Raw genomic sequence first — 21,093 nt, 5'->3', positions numbered from 1 at the left:
GTTTTCTAATGAGAAAATAAAAAAAAAAAATAAATAACGTTGAGATTGTAAAAAAAACATTCAACAAGTTCAATTGCAACATACAGTAGCGTTGTAATGTCTATTTGATGATTATATAATAATTACATATTAATTATTTAGCACTTAGTATTACATCTATTGCAAATAATATATCATTTATTATTATTGTGCATTAAGCACTGTGTAAGTAATTATGTGTTAACTTAATATAATCGAATATTAAAGATAGTTATTCTTTAAAAGCTTATATTGCATAAAATGTACATAAATATGTAATAAGTGAGGTAAGTCATGTTACTTAATTTAATATCGATTAATGAAATTATTTTCATATTATATAATAATTAGTTTTAATATGTTTTAATAAGAAGTTATCATTTTTTTTTTTAATTAAAAATCAATAAAATTAAAATGCTTTATATAAAAATCTCTTTTATTATACATTAATACGTACAAACAGATACGTATTAAATAAGATTATGCATGAATTTCAACACGAATTGCTTATTTAGAGCATAAAGCATGGATCTTATAAACTATCATTAATATGAATGTTCAATATCTAAATTAAAACTTACTTTATAAACAAGCATTTAATAGAAATAATACAAGTATTTAAAAAGAAATAAGTACGTGCATTAGCATAGTAATGTAAAAAAATATTTATATAATAATTTCTCATTGCTTTTGTCCACGGATTTTATAAACTTTGAGTACCATTTTTATAGCTCGAAAGCTTTTAGGTATTCAATTTTAATAAAAATAAAGATGTATAAAAACCCGTATTATTTAGTATAATTATATAAGATTTTAGGTTAGATATAAAACAAATAGACTGAACAGTATTCGCAAAGGCAGTTCTGTAGTTTGCTATTCTGCCTCAATAGCAAACTACAGAAATATGATGAATGTGCTTTGTTCAGGAGATATATAGATATATAGACATATAGATTATATGAGTATGTGAAACCGCTAAAGTTAATCGCAACACTACTCGCCTAATTCTCGGCTATTTTGAAAAATCATTCTTAATGGATTCTGGCTATTATTCAATTTTCCCTTTTCTCAGTCTATCGTTGAATATTTCTTTTCGATAATTAATGAATTTTATATGCGAATTTTTTTAAATATAATTTTTCTTCAGCTGCTTAAATTTTCTACTTTACAATAAAGAGATTTAAAATAATTTTTTTAAATATCTTAGAATATTAATACTTTATGCTTTTATTTTATTAAATTAAATAAATTTTTATTTATCAATCGTATGTTACATTTTGCACGATAATTTATTTTGATTCATAAAGTAAATAATTATAAATCAAATTATTCGTAATATTATAGAAATAAAATCTGCTATAATATAAATGGAGTAATAAAAAATATAATAGAATTTACAAGATTTATACTTAATTTAACATTTATACTTAAAAATTATTGGATAATAGAACTATTTGACATTTTTATTTACAAGGACACGTCTTTCTATCTTAATATTATTCATTTATACTAAATTCTAATTCACCTAAAATATTATTTTCACATAACTTTATGAAATTTTTAAACCGAAAAATCGTTGCACTAAATGAAAAATTAAAAGCTTATATTTATAAGAAAAAATAAAAAGCAAATATAAATAAATACAATACATTTCTTTCATTAATTGAAAAATTATTAAACTATTTAAATTATTATAAATTATAAACAAACAATGTTCATACGTTTTCAAATTCATTATGTTAAAAAATTTGATAATATGCATTGAATGTACACGTTGAACGTTTGGAATTATTGAGCGATGAAATTATAAAGACTCTTATTATAATTCTACTCGATTTATATAATTTTACTAAATTTCTAATAATAACTCGTACACAGTTGCTCAATTGTATTAATATATTGTACTTTATTTTTAATAAATAATAGAAATAGATTGGTTTGTACCTTCCAGTCGAAACTAAAATGACTAACTCTATATTATTGCAGTTGAATATTAATATCTCGAAATATTAATTTCGCGAATTGAAAATTTTACTTTAACTCGTTTTTATCAATGGAAAATCAGTTATCTTGTATTAATTAATGTAAAATAGTAAATAATATATATTTAATGAAATGAATAATAAAAGTAATTTAATGAAACTAATCAATTAATGAAATATAATGAATTTAATTAGCGAGGTTAAAAAGAAGAAAGATAAAGGAACGTAAATAAATACATAAATACCAAATATCGTAGATTACATATATCACAAAATGTAAGCTCTTATTCAATTGATGAGTATCATAGTTATTATTGTTGACTTTAAGGTTTCTGATACTCTTTCATTTTAATGAATATGAATGTTTAATCATTTTTCTGCATTTTTGCATCACTCGACAAGCTGTACTCGTTAGTCGTCAAAGTAACCCAGTAAATGGTAAATGTAAAAAAGAAACCAAAAAATTAAATCTTGGCAGTGCTCGATTAAAATAACTAGGTAAAAGAGAATAAAAAAAAAAAAAAAAAAAAACAAGTAAGAGAAATGAGAAGGATTAGTCATCTCTGCCTGTGCGTGCTTAGTTCTAAACTTTAACGGTTGCAAAAAGGAAAAAGACGAAACAGGAGATGAAATCGTGTTAAGTAAAAAGGCAACAAGAAGTGGAAAAATGATGGAGAGTGTTTTGCTAACTCTATTACGTAATAAGCTTTAAAGTTCTATGAGAGTATTTAAAAGTTTAAAGTTACTTGCCTACATGTACTTTTACATGAAAAAATCTTTAATTCAAGTCTATCACATTTAGGATAAGGGCAAACTGTAAGATTCTGATTAGTTTTTTTTATTTCTATTGTTGCAACGTATTGATTACATACCTTTTTTTATCGTATTGTTCTTTTATATATTGTATGTTATAACAATTGGTCTAATTGGTAAAATATCAGAGAATGAGGATTTATTTGTCAGAAACAGATGAAATAAATTAGTGAATGTTTTAAAATAGCATAAAAATTTTGTAATATGCATAGTTATATATTTTGTCTTTAATGAATTTTACATTTAATTAATAATTTTACAATTTGTACTTTTATTTTAAAAATTGTTTTATAAATAAATTTATAATTTTTTTTATTTGTCCAATTATATTAAATATCTTTTGATTATAAATATAACGATTTGTCATTTACTCATTCATATTTAAACGTTACGACGGAAATTTTATTTTTGTAATTAATAACTATATCCAGCTATTTCTTTTACCATTTTAATAGAATAATTACAAACATAGACATTAAATAATAGACAACTGTTCGGAAATAATGATTTTTTACTTTATTATATCATCAATTTCTTATTAAATTTTAGTAATTTTAGCAATTAAATTTGCAACAATAACTTAAATATATTGAATATACTTTTTAGTCATTTTTAACGAATTATTTCCAGAATATAAAATTTAATAAATAATGATTAATATATAATTATTTAATACAAAACGATTATGATTAAAGAATATTTATAAGTTCGATTACATTCAACGATGATAGAAAATCATCAAACAATTTTTTATATTAAAAAATATTGATAATTCATTAATTCATCATGTACAAGTTATATACGTTTTCTATCAGTCGGTTAGGTTATATTGTTTTGTATTAAACGCAAATTTCTCTACAACAATAATATTGACAATTATCGAGTGGGTTGTATTCTAATGAATACAATTCAGATTTTATTATTGATAGACAGCTAAGATGAATGGAACACTAGTTTGTTATAATTCTATTATTTTTATTAATAGTGTAATTTATTTTACAATTTTATAATAGACAATTCATTTATATTTAATTGAAGTAATAAATAACGTATTGTATAAAAAAAAGTTATGAAACTATTATGATGCGATGATAAGTGTGTGTATTAATAAACAGCACATAAACCTATATAATTCATAATGTTTCAACATTGCCTTAAACATCCGTAAGTTTCATGTTCTTTAATCTATTGAATTAGTTCATTTAAAATAATTTCTTACTTACATATAATATTTTTAATTATATATAATTAACTTTTAATTTGCATTTTTTAATCTCTTTTTACACATAATGCAACTAGTAAATAAATAAATATTAATTATAATGTTTTATTTTAACTTGCTATCCTTTCCAAAATCAGAAATACACACACACACACGCACGCACGCACGCACACACACACACACACACTTGTAAAACGTAAAACAAAATAATTAAAAAAAGAATTTGTTATGTTAATTTAATACAATTAGTGAATGTTTTTTTTTTGTATTTAAATATTACTCAAATTATAATGTTATAAAATAACACAATAAGAATAATTATTTTAAATAAATATTGTTTTGAGAAAAAACCATTTTATGGATTTCAGTCTTGGATATAAATCGATTGTATAAATTCACATAATTTATTTATTTAATAGCAATATTTATAGTAGGCAAAACTTTATTTTTTGTTTTCTATATTTTGTGACACACACACACACATACACACGCACACACATATATGCATTTATTATTCTTTTTTTTACAAATTCAATAGCTAATTGCACATAATTAAAAAATTTGTAATTATATCACCATAGTATTATAATATTATATCTTGTTGCGTTACGTTTGATTTTAGTTACTTAACTACATTCGCTCTTCATGGTAAAAACGCCGATATTGGTAGCTTTAAATATACAAATGATGCAAATAATTTAACCATGATAAATATGACTTCATAACTAAATTCTTAATTGTATGGATAAAAATTTGAAAATAGAAATTGAAAACTTTATTATTCAAATTTATAAATTTCTTTTCTAAATTTATATGTTAATATTAAGTTTTTTTTTAGTTTTTAATATGTCATTAATGCAAAGATTTTAATAACATACTGCATCTTCTTAAAAATTGAATCGAAATAATTACATCTAAGGCCCTTTAATTGACATAAATATCATATATAAAATCATAAATTCAGTAAATTTGAATGATTGAAGAAAACTTAATATATATGAATTTTTTATAAACGAGCACTATCTTTATCTAATAGAATATACCGAATAAAGGTTCCGCAATATAAAAAGTATTGTGATAAAAAAACTTGTGTATAACAACATAACTTTAAACTTTTCTTTATAAGAACTTTATTCACCAAGGAAATACCGTGAATAATTAGGAAGAAATTAATTTGATCTAATACAAACGTAAAAAAACATTCCAAAGATATAAAAATTTAACATACAATTACTTTCTTTTGTCCCTTATTTTAATTATCAATCGAAATAACATAATTACGCGAGGACTTTTTTCAAATCTTGTAATATAAAAAGAAAATTATTTCTTAAAATAAAATTTTAATTCTATTATAATAGCTAGTTAGCATTTTTTTTTCTTCATAAAATATGCTATTTTATAATATTGAATCTATAATGTTGAACAACGTAAATTGAAAAATTACAAAAAAAGAAAATGATTCGTAATTGAATACCATCCTTTTTTTTTATCGATAAAAAACAAAGGAATATAATTACGCTTCGCTGACTTCACATGAATGTTGTAATGAATTAAACGGCTTTCAAACATGTGATCACTTTAATTAAAACAGTTGTCCAAAATGCGTATAAGCATTGGGTGGAGGGTGGAGGGTGGAGGGTGGATGGTGGAGGGTGGGGGGGGGGGCATACCTGTATTAACACGTGTTTACCAAATCGTCGTAAATAAATAAATAATAGAGGAGGCAGCGATAAGTGCGAACGCTGCCCGCATTAAATGTAGTATGAAACGACACGGTAAGGACGAGCAAAATAATTCGCAAAGGGCGCGCGTCGTATAAATGAGCACTTTGTCGAATGAACTCCGTGTCAGTCTTTTCCTCCCTTGTTGCCGCTCGCGCGTGAACAATATCAAGCAAGCAGGTTTTCTCGCACGACATTAGCTGTATTGAGTGTAAGGAGGAGAGATAGGATAATGAATTAACGCGTTGGAAATGGAAAACATTAAGCGAGGCGGCCGTTGGAAAAGAAAAAAAAATTAAGCGAATGTTGTATTCCGTTTGGCTACACCAATGATTTTCTTACTCGGAAGCTCGACCGCGAGTCCCAATTAGCCAATGAATTTTCGATTGGCAATTGCAGTGATTGACAAACGAAGCTTGAAATTTTTCTCTACCAACGTCAATTTTCAAGGATTCATGTAAGAAATTAGTAGTGGATAATTTTATCATCGTCCTTAATTTATTAAGGTAAAATTGTCCGCCACGCGTTTGCATAATGTTTCTAAAAATTAAATGGCTCTTCTTTCATTCGTATCTTGTATTTATATTTTTAAAAAATGTTCGTTTGTTATGTTTAAATTATTGCTTGCCAGTCGTAAATAAAAGACTAACCTATGCCTTTAGAATTAATATGGTTTTATAAGTCTCTTCGATAATTGTAAAAAAGCATGGCTCGTGAATAATTGTCAAAACTTTAGAAAATACATCTATCCGACAATAATGTAAATTGTATTTGTAAATAATACAATGACATGTTTAAACATAACATTAACAAAAGCACGGGAAAAAATTACACTTGATAAAATCTGAAGATGAAACTCTGCACATTAATGTTGGGGTGGCCGTCACTACCATACTTCCTAATAAAGTTATTTACACCTTTTCATCAATCAGCCATGGTATCGATGTATCGGCATAAGCTGCACTCACATATTGAAAAATTGCCGATCCTGCATCAATAAGTGCAGACTTTACGCGCACCCTCGTTAATGATTATAAACATAATTATTGCGTAATACCCAAGCGCATTGATCTTAAAATAGGTATGTAATGATGGTTAGTACAAAGTTTGTACTAATTTTCAATTAACCTTTCTCTCCTCAGTTTGTAAAATCGGTTTTTCCATTTGTTTAAGCCAAGCATATAATTTATCGCACGCTTATGCAAAACGATTCCCGAAATTTCCTTTCGGTAATATAACGCTTGTGCATGCACGTATTAAGAAAAGGCTGGGCTTTCTGAATTGAATTAATCAAAATTGCGCGGTCCATCTATCCTAGTGGCAAGAAATGTTGGGAACCCTGATATTTATGGTTCTTCTAAATTGAACGATCACAAAGCAGCATCAACAAGGCAATTTGTATTCAGTAAGCCCCACCAGAGCGTGGGCTTTATGAGGGCAGAGAGCAAAAAAAAAAAAAAAAAAAAAAAAAAAAAAAAAGAAAAAGAAAAGAGAAAAAAGAAGGAAGCCCCCCGGCCATTTTCTTTAACACAACCCCACCTTTTTACAGTCAACGGGGTATTTCGCATACGCCTGACCGCCCTGTAATAAATTCTTTACATTAATTACATGTCCAATATGCATTCCTCTGTATGAGGTGCTGCTACCGCCACGGAATATTAATAGTCTACGTCTTTTTATATCTATGGATTACAACTAACCAGTTCGCGGATAGTTTTCCACTACTTACTAACCAACCACTCTAATTAAAAACCCTCTCCCGTTTTATTGCTCCATCCCTCTCACTCGAGATCATTCCATCTTCTCTCTCTCTCTCTCTCTCTCTCTCTCTCTCTCTCTCTCTCTCTCTCTGAGTTATATCTACTCGATTCTATGACTAATTCATCAAACATTTTCAATCAAAGTAAAATCAAGGTGAGTAAGAAGGAAAAATTACCAGGCCATTTTAACTACTATTTTTACGTTTACGATCGACAAAGTTAAACTACTGATAATATATAGATAATATAAATAATTTTTAATTGTCTAATTTTCATTTGTAGATAATAAATTGGCTACTATTTTTAAATGTAACAATGCTCCAATTATATCGATTTATCATCGTTTCCCTCGAGCTCGTAGTACAAAATTATTTTACTAATCTTGCTGGATGTTTTTTTGTTCATTCAATATGAAATTTAATAATATTAAATACATGAGAAATGTTTTATTACGGCGTTTTTATTGAAAATCGTATTTATGCTATAAAAAAAAAAAAAAAATTTCAAAACTACCTTGCTTCTTTTTTCCAGTACTAAAGCATATTAATATAAGGTATAAGTGAATAATAAACAGCGCGCGTTATTTCTATATTCTTATTTATAAATTGTTATTTACATTACATTCTTCGTAATTACAAATTTCTATGTTATACATGTAGAATTTTCAAATTCAGAGAATTCACACGATAATATTATTGTATAGATCTTTCTATGTCTTTTTTTTTTTTTTTTAACGTCATTAATATATATTAAATAAATTAAATAAAAAATATTCCCTATCAATAATTTTATATTATTGCAATAAAATTCCACCATTTGTATTTATTACTTTTAAGATTCTTATTGCAATAAGACTATTTCCTAAATGAAGTACCACAACATTGTTGTGTATATAAGAATTTAGACAAACACTAATGCCATTCCAAGTAAATTATATCTCCAGCTTTAAAGTTTGCAAATATATCCCAGAAACCGTGTATTTAATGTAAAAAATCTATCTATTAAACAGTTTCAATATATTATGACATTTACAAGTAACATTTGCTCTCTATATTTATGAAATATAGGTTACTTCCGTTAACAAGGCGTCTTCGACAGGCGATGTTTACATCCGGATTGCTGTAGACTGCAGGTAAATTTATATCGCGTTGCCGGTTATAAATCTTCCTAATGGATTTTCTTCGAAAAAGGAAACTGAAATACGCTTCATTCTGTTCGTTCGACTTCCTATCACGAAGGAAATAAGAAATCACTAACTCACTTCTTGTACTACCGGGATTTCAAGTAATTGCAGGCTACGTTCGAATGCCGATAAACACACGAAGGGTCAAAATGACAAGTTAAGGGCATACGATGTGAAAGCATAGATGTGTTCAAAAAAAAAAAAAAATAAATAAATAAATTAATTAAAACAATACTTTTAGGAATCTAAACAATAATTACAGCGGCAGTAATTACTTCAATTATATAACACGTCAATAATGCTTATTTCCAAATATAGTAAATTAATGTTCCAAGTTCCAAGCTTTCTATGAATAAAAAATATTTTGCTTTCTAACATATAATCATTGATTTATCAACGCCAAGAGACCGAAAATTTTCCTTCAAATTTTATCTATGGCAATTAATTTTGTCAATCACAGTACTAATATTTAATTCAGCACGTCTTACTATATTTTCACAGATAGAATATAGGGGAAAAAATAAGCTATTTAACGTTGTAAAAATTGTCATATTTATTTTTTTTTTTCTATACATACGCGCGCATATATGCTCTATGCTGGATAAAAATTCAATTTCCTTCCTTATAATTAATAATTGTTATCTAATTAGAATTAATTTCCACATCATTAATAACGTTATATAATTACTTGAATATGAACTTGATTAAAGTATGGGGGAGCATAAACTTTGCCTTGAATATGCGAAGAAACCATATCTATAGCAAGCATTTACCATAATTAATAATATTCAATTACGAGCGTAATTTAAATTTCAATTATTAAACGCCATATGATTTTCAAGTATTCCTCGCTAATTATATAGTGAAATTCAAATGATATAATACTTACGCACATGTTCATTACAATAAGCATATGATATGTACAAGCAAAATTGTGTAGCTAGTAAGAAAGGCAAGAGTGACACAACTATTGCAATAAAAGGCCCTTAATTACACTATATATATATATATATATATATATATATAGTTGAATTTAATTAGGCTTCGATGGAAAAGAAATGAGGGAGACTATTAACGCTTGGCGCATAAATGCTCTCCCCCAAAATTTCGCGAACTCGTCGTCACATTTTTCGACTATTCGCCAATGCGAATCGAGAATGAGAAATGCGCTCTAAGCTTCCGCGACACTTGTCTCTCGCCCGATTTCAGCTCCGGCTACCCCAGGATCTCCCGCGAGCTTCCCCGCGAGTTCGACCGCGTGCACGTGAACTACGTCGCGGTTCTTACTGGTGATGCGCGTAATGACCGAACGGAGGATCGGAATCGCCGGCTTAGTACTACTGCTGCTGCTGCTGCTGCTGCTGCTGCTGCTGCTGCTGCTACTGCTGGAGCGGCGACTCGCGGCGCGGTCATGGCACTGGCGATCGGCCCCGGTCGGCGCCGTCGCCTTCGACGCCTTTCCGACCCTTCCTTTGGTTTCTCGTCCCGAGCCGCCGTCACCGCCGTCACCGCCGTCACCGCCGTTGCCGACGCGCATCGTAATCACGCAACTGTTGCGTTCTCAGCCTCATTTGCGTGCGCGCCTTTGACCGAGACGTTCGTGTTCTTTACCACTAGGAATCCACGGCTTTTGAAGCGAGAGCGTCAACTCGAGTGTCGAGAGGGAGATTCGCGCACTGACACTTGGTCGGGACAAATTCTATCCTCCTTTAATCACAAAAAAGGAGAATAGCGAGTGAGGCAAGTGTCCCGCTCACTCGCGAGGAAATAATTTCAGAAGCTTAAACAAACCCCTGAGAGCCTCTTTGCTCTCTGCAAAATTTAAGTCCATCTGAAAAAGCTTTTTTCCTATTCCAAAACACTTATAAGCCGCTGTACTAATAGTCCTTATTTTGGTAAAAAACAAAATCTTTCAAGGTTTGTTATCGCATCCACATAAAACTTTTATATTTTGCTCCTACGTTTCTTGAATTTCGCTTAAAATAATGCTCCTCCTCCTCCTCCTCCTCCTCCTTCGCCTCAAAAAAACAAAATCTTATTTTCGAACAAGAACTTATTGGTATGTTTTTCAATTGTTCCAATATGTCTACCTATAAATATGTAAATAAACTTTTCAATCCTCTAAGAAAACTACTTCGTTTTATTTATAATTCAGTGTTCCAGGATAATAGGGTGTTGAAGAGAAATGTTTCCGAAATAAAAATTACTTCCATTTAAAATACGAATTTTCTTTTAATTCCAAATTTTGTTATTAAACGACACATTTTCAATCAAGATTTTATTTACTTTGTAAGAATAATTTTGTTGATAAAGAAAATTCTACATAATACTTATTAAACATAAAAACTTTTATGTCTCCTATTATAATTTGAAGTATATTCTATAATTTTTAGTAATTTTATTTATTTTACGTATACGTAAAATTGGCATTATATTTAATTATTCAATACCCATTAATGCGCATATGATAATTTATATAGATTTCTCTACCTCTAAAATCGCTAGTAATTTTTTATTGTAAGTGTAATTTCTTTTTCGTCTATTTTTTAAAAATTGAAAAATTTTTCACGCCCGACTATAATAACAGTGAACTTTTAAGAAATCCACCAATTTCACTAAGTACAAGCATTATTAATATAGATATACGAGTGTTAAAAAATTTTCATTAAATTAAAATAATAATAATAATAGTAACTCAGCTACCGAATGGAATGAATTTCATATTTAATATGATGAAATAATTTATAATTACTATGTATAGTGAGGAGAATTTTAAATATTATATCCAACATTTATAAATCTGTATAATAGTATAAAATATAATTTTAGTATACTATAGCGTAGTAAATTTATTATAATAAAGAAAATTATGTATTGTATTTTGCTATATTAAGCACTGATAGGAATAAATGTTAAATGAACGAATATCGTCGTCCTTAAAGTACAACCTACAATAAAATAATAAATTGAAAAGGAGAAACTAAGTAGCAGCTACTCATCATATTTATTTATTTATTTATTTAATATTAAATATATCATTGATTTTTGTTCCATATCACCATACAATGTTACATCGGATTGGTTATTTATTTTCTTAGAATTCAATCAAAAATATATTGACAATATATTGACGTATATTTGACGCTAAGTGGACATTTGAAAAATTGGCCTCGTTCTATCTCTCAGTCTGTATCTCTTGAGACATATTTTGAAATAATCATCATTAGATAAAGCAATATGAAAAAGTTATTTTTATATATAAAAAAAAAAAAAAAAAAACATTTATTTGTTGTAGCAGATATTGAATATTGTTAAAGCTTATAAATTCAAATAAATAAGAAAAAAGTACGTAGGTTATATAAATTTTACACATTGTTTGGGGCATAAAAGTTCCGTTGGGATATTTTAAATCTAATATCTTTAATTTTCTATCTTAAATTTTAATTTGAAATTTTATACTTTTATACTTGATACATTATTTTTCATATATATTATATATTTTTTTTTATAAATTTCGAAATTTTATTCCAATATTCTTATTCTTTATTCTTTTAAGTATGACAGTTTTAAAATGGAATTATATATTAATAAATGTCTGACTTGAAGTTTAAAAGAAAACAGGAAAATAATACAACAATATTTTTTAATTCCACGTAAGATATAAAGCTATTTTAATCAAATTATATTTTAGGTTAAACATATTTGAATATGTTAATTAGTGCTGTAAGATTTATTTTCACTTATTTTTATTAAAATCAATGCCCAAAGCATATGTTGCATAATATTTGTCGAGCCAAACGTTGTCATCATACACAACGTATTTAACAATATATAATATTTATATATATATATATATATATTATCCTATTAAATTTTTGTTATACTGTAAAGTGACAATTAAGTAATAAATTACTTAATTACCTGATATTATATTGTGTATTATAGGTTAAGATAATAATCCGTTTATTGAGGGGGAAAAAAAAAAAAAAAAAAAAAAAGTTTTTCTCAAATGTAACCTTAAATTTTATTTCAATCGTTATATAAGAAAATTTTAATCTTTACAACCAAGTGTATTTGTGATTTGTTATCATATTAAGTACCCATATACGCATTAAGTACCCATATTATAAATTCTCTTAATCCTACATACAAATGCGCACATTTTACACTATCACCAATTAAATACAAGTGATGCAATTTAATTTCAACACTGACTATATATCGTACATACTTCGGTTAGCTTAATTTTCACGGAGATTGTAAAACTTGAGAATATAATACGTATCATTTTAATATAATATAATGCGAATGCACAAACAATATTTAAATTCGATTTGCCACAAATTTACAAATTCAATTCTGTAATACAGAACTTCAATTAATTTATCTTTAATGTCGTTAAACGCAAATCAGTATTAAAAGGTTCGTAAGAAAAAAAAAAAAAAAAGGGAAAAAAAGAAATTGATTTTAAAGAGATTAAAAGTTTTGACGTAAAGATGAAAAAAAGTAAATAAACTGAATAATTCCACAAAACTCGTTAAAGCAACTTCATATTCTTAAAAGGTACATATTCAAATACCAATACAAGTGAAGATGTGCTCGTGAGGAATAAGAGGAGAACTCTAACGCCTACATTAAACTTCTGCCAAGCGAAGGCGTATAAATTGCCGATCTAATCAATCTTGCCGCTTAACGATGAACTTTGCAGTTCTCCCTTTTTCAACTATACGTAGTCTCCTTCACGAGAGATACAAAAGCCAAAAACGAGGCCAGCCTTAAGCGTACAATTTCTGTGCTATGAAACGAAAAAGAAAAAGTACACGGACGGTTAACATGAAGGAAAAGACGGATATAGGGAAGACTCGAAAGATATAAAGTCAAAGTGGGCAGCAGCTTTTTCGCATCCTTGTCGCCCGACCAGCTCGCTAAGTTCGCGCGCTCACACATTTGCACCATGTAGTAGCTTAGACAGGGGTGTAGCCCTGGTGTAGTCCCTAGGGCTATGGGATCCAAGTATGAACGAGAGCGGCAAAAAAGGCCTCTACACGCCCTTAGGCCAGCAATTCTTTTCTCGCTTCGACGCATTCACTTGTCTACTATTCGACATCGACGATCAGCCCGCGGGCGGGCCCTTTTCCCCGGCGTATCCGAATAAAATGACAAGAGTTGGGATTTAAGTAACGAAGCAATGCTCGCCCTAGTAGCCAGAATTCCTGTCACGGCTCGAGTCGAGCATTTTTTTTTTTGTTTTTTTTTGTTTTTTTTTTTGTTTGTTTTTTTGCTCTTTTTCGCTCGAGCGAGCAAAATCTTGAAATCTTGGCTGGGAGGAAAATTTTTGCTATGCCTGCAGGAAGCGAATTTACCTCGAGCGCTATAACGGTGGTGCCTCGATGCTCTGGATAATGGATTTTGCATTTTATATGTGTAATGTAAGTGAATTCTCGAGATGAGTAGCGAGTGAATTGCCCGGGTAACACTATTGTCTTGGCTCTTGGTGTTGATATACCAGGGGGATATCTTATTTGAATGTACATGTCTTTCTTTCCTCGGGTCTCAATAGACCTCCTTTCTATGCGTTTTTTTCTCTTCTTTTTTCTTCCTCTTTTCTTCTTTTATTATTATTAGTCTTTGTTTTTTTTTTTATTAAGACAGTAAGATCATCGCTCACATTATCTTTATATTTAAGAACCATGACTGTACTAAAGAAGCTATTAACATAAAGGACTTTTTAAATACAAACCGTGCTGTTTTTACATCAATAAATAGCTTCTTCTCTTTTAATGGAAAGATCTAAGATTAATTACAAAGATAAAATTTGTCTTTTTTAAACAAAACTATAGAGCTGTTTTTATAGATAATATTTACATTAGAATTATATACAGGCTGATAATTAATATTTTTCATTGATTAAATGATGCGATATAATTAAAGTTAAGAAGTCAAAAATTTGAATGAAAATTCTTATTAGTCGTAAGATGGATATAATTAAAAAAAAAAAAAAAAAAAAAATCTTTACAAAACGACAATCGAGATTACTCTTATTAAATTATATTTTCATTTTTTTTTTCATTAAAATTTTTCTATTGATGTAAAAGATAATAAAAGCACATCCGCAAAAATAATGATAAATTTAATAAGAAAAAGCATAAGTATTATTAAATAAGATTTAAATAAAATAGTTAGCTTATTAAATAATGATGTGTATTATATAATATTATATGGATTATGTTAATAATTTTAGTAACTCACCTACACAATATCAATCAGGTTATTGTATTTAAGCGACGACATACCTGAAAAGCAAAAAGTAATAGTTAGATATTTATATTTACAAGATTAAAGAAAATTAATTTATAAAATGTATTTGGTATTAGTATTAAATAACATGTACTAAGTTCATTTATGGTTATTTGTATGATTGTTCGACACGCAAATTATATTGTATTGATATATTAATATATTGATTTTAGAATTTATGCATCTGTATAATTTATATAATAATTTATATAAAGATTAATAAATGAGAAAATGACAGAGAGAATTAACAGTTTAACATTAAAAAATTCAAAATTTAAAAATATGTAAAAATAGTTATTTATTATTACTATGTTATTTATCATATTATGTAGAAAGTAATTTAAGGGAGAAAATGTGTATATATCGTTTAAATATGTAACAATTAATTCTTTTATATTAAAAATTAAGTTTATATGCGGTATATTAGAAATTTTTAGTACATTTATAAGAACCAAAGTAAATTATCAAAAACGTATAAGTGGTAACTTACTTCAAAATATATTTTTCATGATAAAAAAGCTTTGAGGAGTGACCTACTAGTTTTCAGTGTATTTGAAATCATTAGTTTTAAAGTCAGTGTCACCTCCACTTTAGGTTGCAATATGTAGTCGTCACATCGTACGATACGTAAAAAAAAAAAAAGTCCGATAGGCCAAACAGTATCCGGATTTCTTTTGTCTCGCTTTATTTCTTGCTCTCTCTCTCTCTCTCTCTCTCCTATTTCATTTCACAGAAGGTTTTCAATGGTGCTGGTGTATTCCAGACGCGCACTGCGATAGGGGCGCGTTCGCGACAATCCGAAACGCAAGCAGATAAGCCAGTGTATAAAGTCTGTGAGTGCGAGTACTCGCCAAGTTATTGCGGCTTTCTGTTTCCTCAATAAACGTGGATATAATGTTTTCCTACGAGGCAGCTATTTTTGGAGGCCTACTCTACTCGCTCGTCCTTACTGCCCATACGAATGCCTTTGACGTCACTGATAAGAGGGTGGAGCACATAACTCTCACCGATAAGGACATTGTATCGAAGGAACAATTGGTAATTGCTTTACGATACATCGATTATTTTTCGCTCTGTCATTATTCGAGAATGTGAATTTTTACGTTTTCGGGGTCAGCGTCTTGAAAATCTTTCCCCAAAATATATTTAACAAACAATCTTATTCCTCAATAATATCCTATGCTTTTCTCAAGATTTGATTAGATAATTCGAAAAAGTTTATATAGAAGTAAAACTTTATATGAAAGATTATGTCTTTTTAAATGTAGATGAATTTTATCTTATTATTATAAAACCATTACACCTACTAATGATTCGCAAATAAAATCTTTATTTAAGTCGCTAATATACTTTAAAATTAAGAAGCTTAAATTGATTATTAATTTTCCTTTCCACATAAAAATTCTCCTATTATATTTATATATATATATATATATATATATATATATATAAATTAATAAATAAGAAATTCCAAAATTATATGATGTTCGAAATAAATTTTAATTATTATTATGATGCATTAAAAATTCTTTACGATACAATTATAATTACATATTTGTCAGAATAAATTAAATATTCTATATAAACAGTTGGACTATTACTTTACTTTAAATCGTCATTATATCAATTGATAATGGAAGTAAAAAAGCATTATTATTTTGATTTAACGTTGCAATGGCGGAATAATAAAGCTTAGACTTAGTAGTTAACATTTTTTTAATATTTGAAAAATTTTATAAACTATTAATATTAGTTTTCAATATTGAAAAAATAAATAGTATGGATTTATTTTGTAAATTAAAATTTGTTTAAAATTAATATTATTAATCGATAATATGTATCAAAGACTGTAATGTAAAAATTGTTTTTAAATTACTGTTTTTAAATTAAATTATTAGTAAATATAAGAAATGTGCAACTTTCTTAGTCGATGAAAAATGAAATATTTTAAACATTAAATATAATTGAATACTATACGTATTGGCGTATATAAATTACTGATAACCATATATATATGCAATATACCGTGATTTATACTGAAATTACTCAACAAAAATGTTATTTTATATAGACTGTGCTAATATATAATAAAATAAACAAGTAACCTTCAAATATAATAATTATTTAGACAGGTAGTAAAGTAATTTTTTAATGGATTTACGTGTGTCCATACAAAATTTGTACGTGTTTTCAGAAAGTACAGTAAAATAGTCTTATTTACTTATCTTTTCATTCCTTTAATTTCTACAATTTCGTTTTTATTACTTCCAGGAAAATATAAAATTTTTTATATTTTGTTAAATATTTATTTAACGTATTATCAAACATTTATATGATTAATGAAAGGGCGTGTTTATTGTTATCTTTATATTTTGTAATAAAAAATATTTCTGTCTATAGATGAAAACATATAATTTTATGGATTCGAAGAGTGCCATAACACTAAGTAATCTTCCAAAATTTAAATAGGATTACTTTGGACTGTATTTTCTTTTTCTTCACACACTAGGATATATCAGTTTTTCTTCGTCATTCTTTTATCTTTATCCGTTTACTATTGGCGAATCATTAGCCGAAAACTAAAAAAAAAAAAAATTTATATATATATATATATATATATATATGTTCTTTACTTATACTATATTTTATCCAATTATAATTGTACATGTTGTTTTATATTTTTACAATTTTTATTTGAATATTTTTATTTATCCAATTAAATATATTTAATACTTGGTATGCAATTTTGAATTTAATTTTTCTAATTATTTAAAAATATGCAAAAAAATTGTTAAATTCAAAGCATCGTTTATTATCGTTACTATCCATGATTTAATCAACACTCAAGACAATGTTTAACGCACATATTGTTATATTACGAGTAAATTCATATTTAAACATTTTTCTCAACATTTTTCTATTATAATCTTTTTTAAGGACTTAAAATTAAAAAACGGCAAAAGAGACTACAAATTTATTGGTGATTTGGAAATTGGCGATCGCCATGCAGATGAAACAGTTTTCCGACGATCGGTTGAAATATCCAATCCCACCGACGAAGTCTACAATACTGCAATAACGCTGAATGTCGAAAGAGGTAAGTTTAAAATAAAATTCTGCTGAAAGTTAAATTTTATACGAAAATTCTTTTCAATAATTACCTTGGAATATTTATTCATTTATTTCTAACAGCGTTTTCTTCGAAATTTAACATTCATATTATATTGAATTTTAAAACTGTAAGAATTTCTTCTCCGCGTGTATATAGGTAAAACATGTTAATATACCACCAACATAGAGTATTATTATAGAGTATTAGGAAATTTAAAATCGAAAAGACTTTTCTTTGTAATTTCCAATAGATTTAATTCAATCTATCAAATACAACAACATACAAATTTGTTAACTATTAGTTTATTCTGTTACTTTACAAATATAAAATACATAATTATATATACTATATGCGATAGTTTGTATTATTGAAACGAGGTATAAATTTTCCAATACGTGGATAAAAAGCTTTTAAAAGTAGGTTAAAAGTTTTACAGAATTTTCAGAGCTGTGGACAATATTTTTACGACAAACTGACGAAATATTTTGCATCAACTTGACCTAATTTCTATTAATTCAATTAAGTTTTCTACAACTAATTTTATTAGGAAAATGTAGTTTTAGCACATCATTCTTTTTAATTAATTTTATTATTAAAATATTAAATTACTAAATTAAAGTATATATTAATAAAATATTACATTTATAAACAGTAGAGTAATAATATGTAATTATGGTGAATATAAAAATTATTTATTTTTTTTTAATGAGTACCGATAAACCATGAGAAATACTTTTATGAATTTTGAGAATGAATCATGCATTATTAATACATAATTTTTACCTTTTTAATTAAAGTTTATGTATTAAAATATTAACAGTTGATCTAACATATCTTCGCAAATTATATTCCGAAAGCAATATACCTACTACAAATCTTGAATTAAAAGTATATTGTACTTTTGTATACGTGCGTCTATTTAAAATGAAGTATTTAAATGTATGCATTTTTCCAAATACATATATATATATATATAAGTTTCCATTCATTAATATGAAAATAAATTTCAAATATGAATATAAGTTTAATTTATTCTAATCTACCGGTACACATATTTATAATTGCTATTTTTATTATAATTTAAATTCATATATTATAATACAAATTTGACAGATCGTTAAGCAAACGCAATATTATTTATAACTTGAGATGAAATTGAATTTGTCAATATTTTTTCTTAAGTTTCATCTATTGCATTAGTTTGATTTTTATAGGTTCTCATCTCAGCGTAGTTTCCAATCAATTTTACACCGAAGATTATACAATCACATTAACCGAAGTTCAACTTTGAAAACTAATTATGAATTTGAAAAGACAAATTTTTCAGATTAAATGTTATAATAATAATATAAGTGTATATGGAAATGATTATGCGAATGCTATTTGAAATGCTTTCGTGAATTCTGCTAGAATAGTATTTTATGTATCGACTACTTTTATTTAAATATAAAAAAAAAATTATCAAATTTTTTAAATAAAATGCAATTTGTTTAAGATTTCTTCAAGCTTTTACCTAGATATTAAAATTTTCTCTAATAATCTTGCAAAATGGTCAATAATTTGCAATATTATTAATATAAACGAACAATTATTGTGAATGTTGTTAAAACTTTAACAATGCTAAATTGTTCTCATAAATTCCATAATCTTACATAATGTTTGTAATATTTGCAGGAACAATTCACTATTTGAGCGTATCGAATGAAAGGAACAGCTATGCCGTAGCATGCGATGAGCCCTACAGTCTGGGAACATCAAGAACCAGCTTCAATGTTCGAGTTCCACCAAACACTCAATCGCAACTTTGGCTTCTCGTAGCTGCGCATTGATCATTTGATTATTGTGATGTGTACGCACGTGCAATATCAACGATATAACGCGACATTAAATAACAATAATGTAAAGACAATTATTTTCTCTAAATTAATTGAGTTATCAGGCACCATGCACAAATATAAATTATTAGAGAATAAATAGTAATACAATTAAGATTCATAATATGCCCTTTTAGTCTTATTAATCCTTTTGTTTATCATTATTTCACTTTCTTAATATTCCAAAACTATCCGAAACAATAGCGTTTCTATTGTTCTGTAAACATCTATGTTATTTAATATTATAAAGATGAATGAAATTATGAATAAATTCATGTAAATCCGAAGAAAATGACCGAATATTTATATTTAAAAAAAAAAAAAAAAAAAAAAAAAATTCATACCTTTCTTCTTACCGTCTTTTATCTTATTTTTTTAGTCAAATCGATCCGCGATACTTCTCATACCCTACTTATTTTATGCCCATTTTAATATTATCTTCGCATCTTCGGTTTATTGAATTTAATAGTCTTTTATTTTTCATTTTTTCTATAATAAAACCTTGTATATTACTTTTTTATTTTCTATTCTGTCTATGTGCACAACCTATTTTTAATATACGTCGCTTAATTCTCCTTGCAATATTAGCTCCAGTGTAGTTTACCGATTTTAACTTCTATAAATTTAGTTTATATTATCTCCATCTTAAGTACTTTTGTCTTTTATACCAAAATTTTATTTCCAAAGTATTTTGGAAATAATTTAATTTCGATCATTATTATTTCATCTCGTGTTTTAATTATGTGAAATTAATTAGGAATCAATCCATAATATTCGTTTCTTACTGATTTTAACGTTAATATTATAAAGCTTACATATCTTAGAAAATTTAAGATTTCTCAAGATACAAAGTTAAAGAGGCAATTTCTTAACCATATAATTTGTATTGAAAATAATTTCATGAAATAAATGCAAATATTCTATCAGCTAAGATAATTACATAAGATGAATAAAGAAAAAGTGTGAATAAAATAAAAGTGACAATATATTATGTACATGTTTTTTTTTATCATATTTTTTTTTAATAACATGCGTATTATAAGGTTAAAGGTTAGAAGTAATAGAGAAAGACTCTATATGATACCTCTTTATAAACCTTGAGATCAACTCC

At 26.9% G+C, this 21,093-nt stretch overlaps 1 protein-coding gene across 1 annotated transcript; it reads left to right on the top strand.

Moving 5' to 3' along the window:
* Positions 1-15,834: 15,834 nt before the first annotated feature.
* On the top strand, positions 15,835-20,129 carry LOC105363837 (uncharacterized). The gene is made up of 3 exons (XM_011501636.1): positions 15,835-16,034; positions 17,934-18,093; positions 19,783-20,129. Exons 1-3 carry the CDS (start codon positions 15,891-15,893, stop codon positions 19,935-19,937), a joined length of 459 nt encoding a protein of 152 aa, XP_011499938.1. The 5' UTR covers positions 15,835-15,890; the 3' UTR covers positions 19,938-20,129.
* Positions 20,130-21,093: the final 964 nt, after the last annotated feature.

Source organism: Ceratosolen solmsi, unplaced genomic scaffold, assembly GCF_000503995.2.
Source record: "Ceratosolen solmsi marchali unplaced genomic scaffold, CerSol_1.0 scaffold28, whole genome shotgun sequence".
Classification (NCBI taxonomy): domain Eukaryota; kingdom Metazoa; phylum Arthropoda; class Insecta; order Hymenoptera; family Agaonidae; genus Ceratosolen; species Ceratosolen solmsi.
This window is presented reverse-complemented; position numbering and strand designations above follow the sequence as displayed.

What these genes read in the sequence shown, in the direction of transcription:
- LOC105363837 (XM_011501636.1), top strand. Translation starts at nt 15,891, where the DNA reads ATGTTTTCCTACGAGGCAGCTATTTTTGGAGGCCTACTCTACTCGCTC. An exon ending in TTGTATCGAAGGAACAATTG is followed by an intron (nt 16,035 to 17,933) that starts GTAATTGCTTTA and finishes ATCTTTTTTAAG; the next exon opens with GACTTAAAATTAAAAAACGG. An exon ending in AACGCTGAATGTCGAAAGAG is followed by an intron (nt 18,094 to 19,782) that starts GTAAGTTTAAAA and finishes TAATATTTGCAG; the next exon opens with GAACAATTCACTATTTGAGC.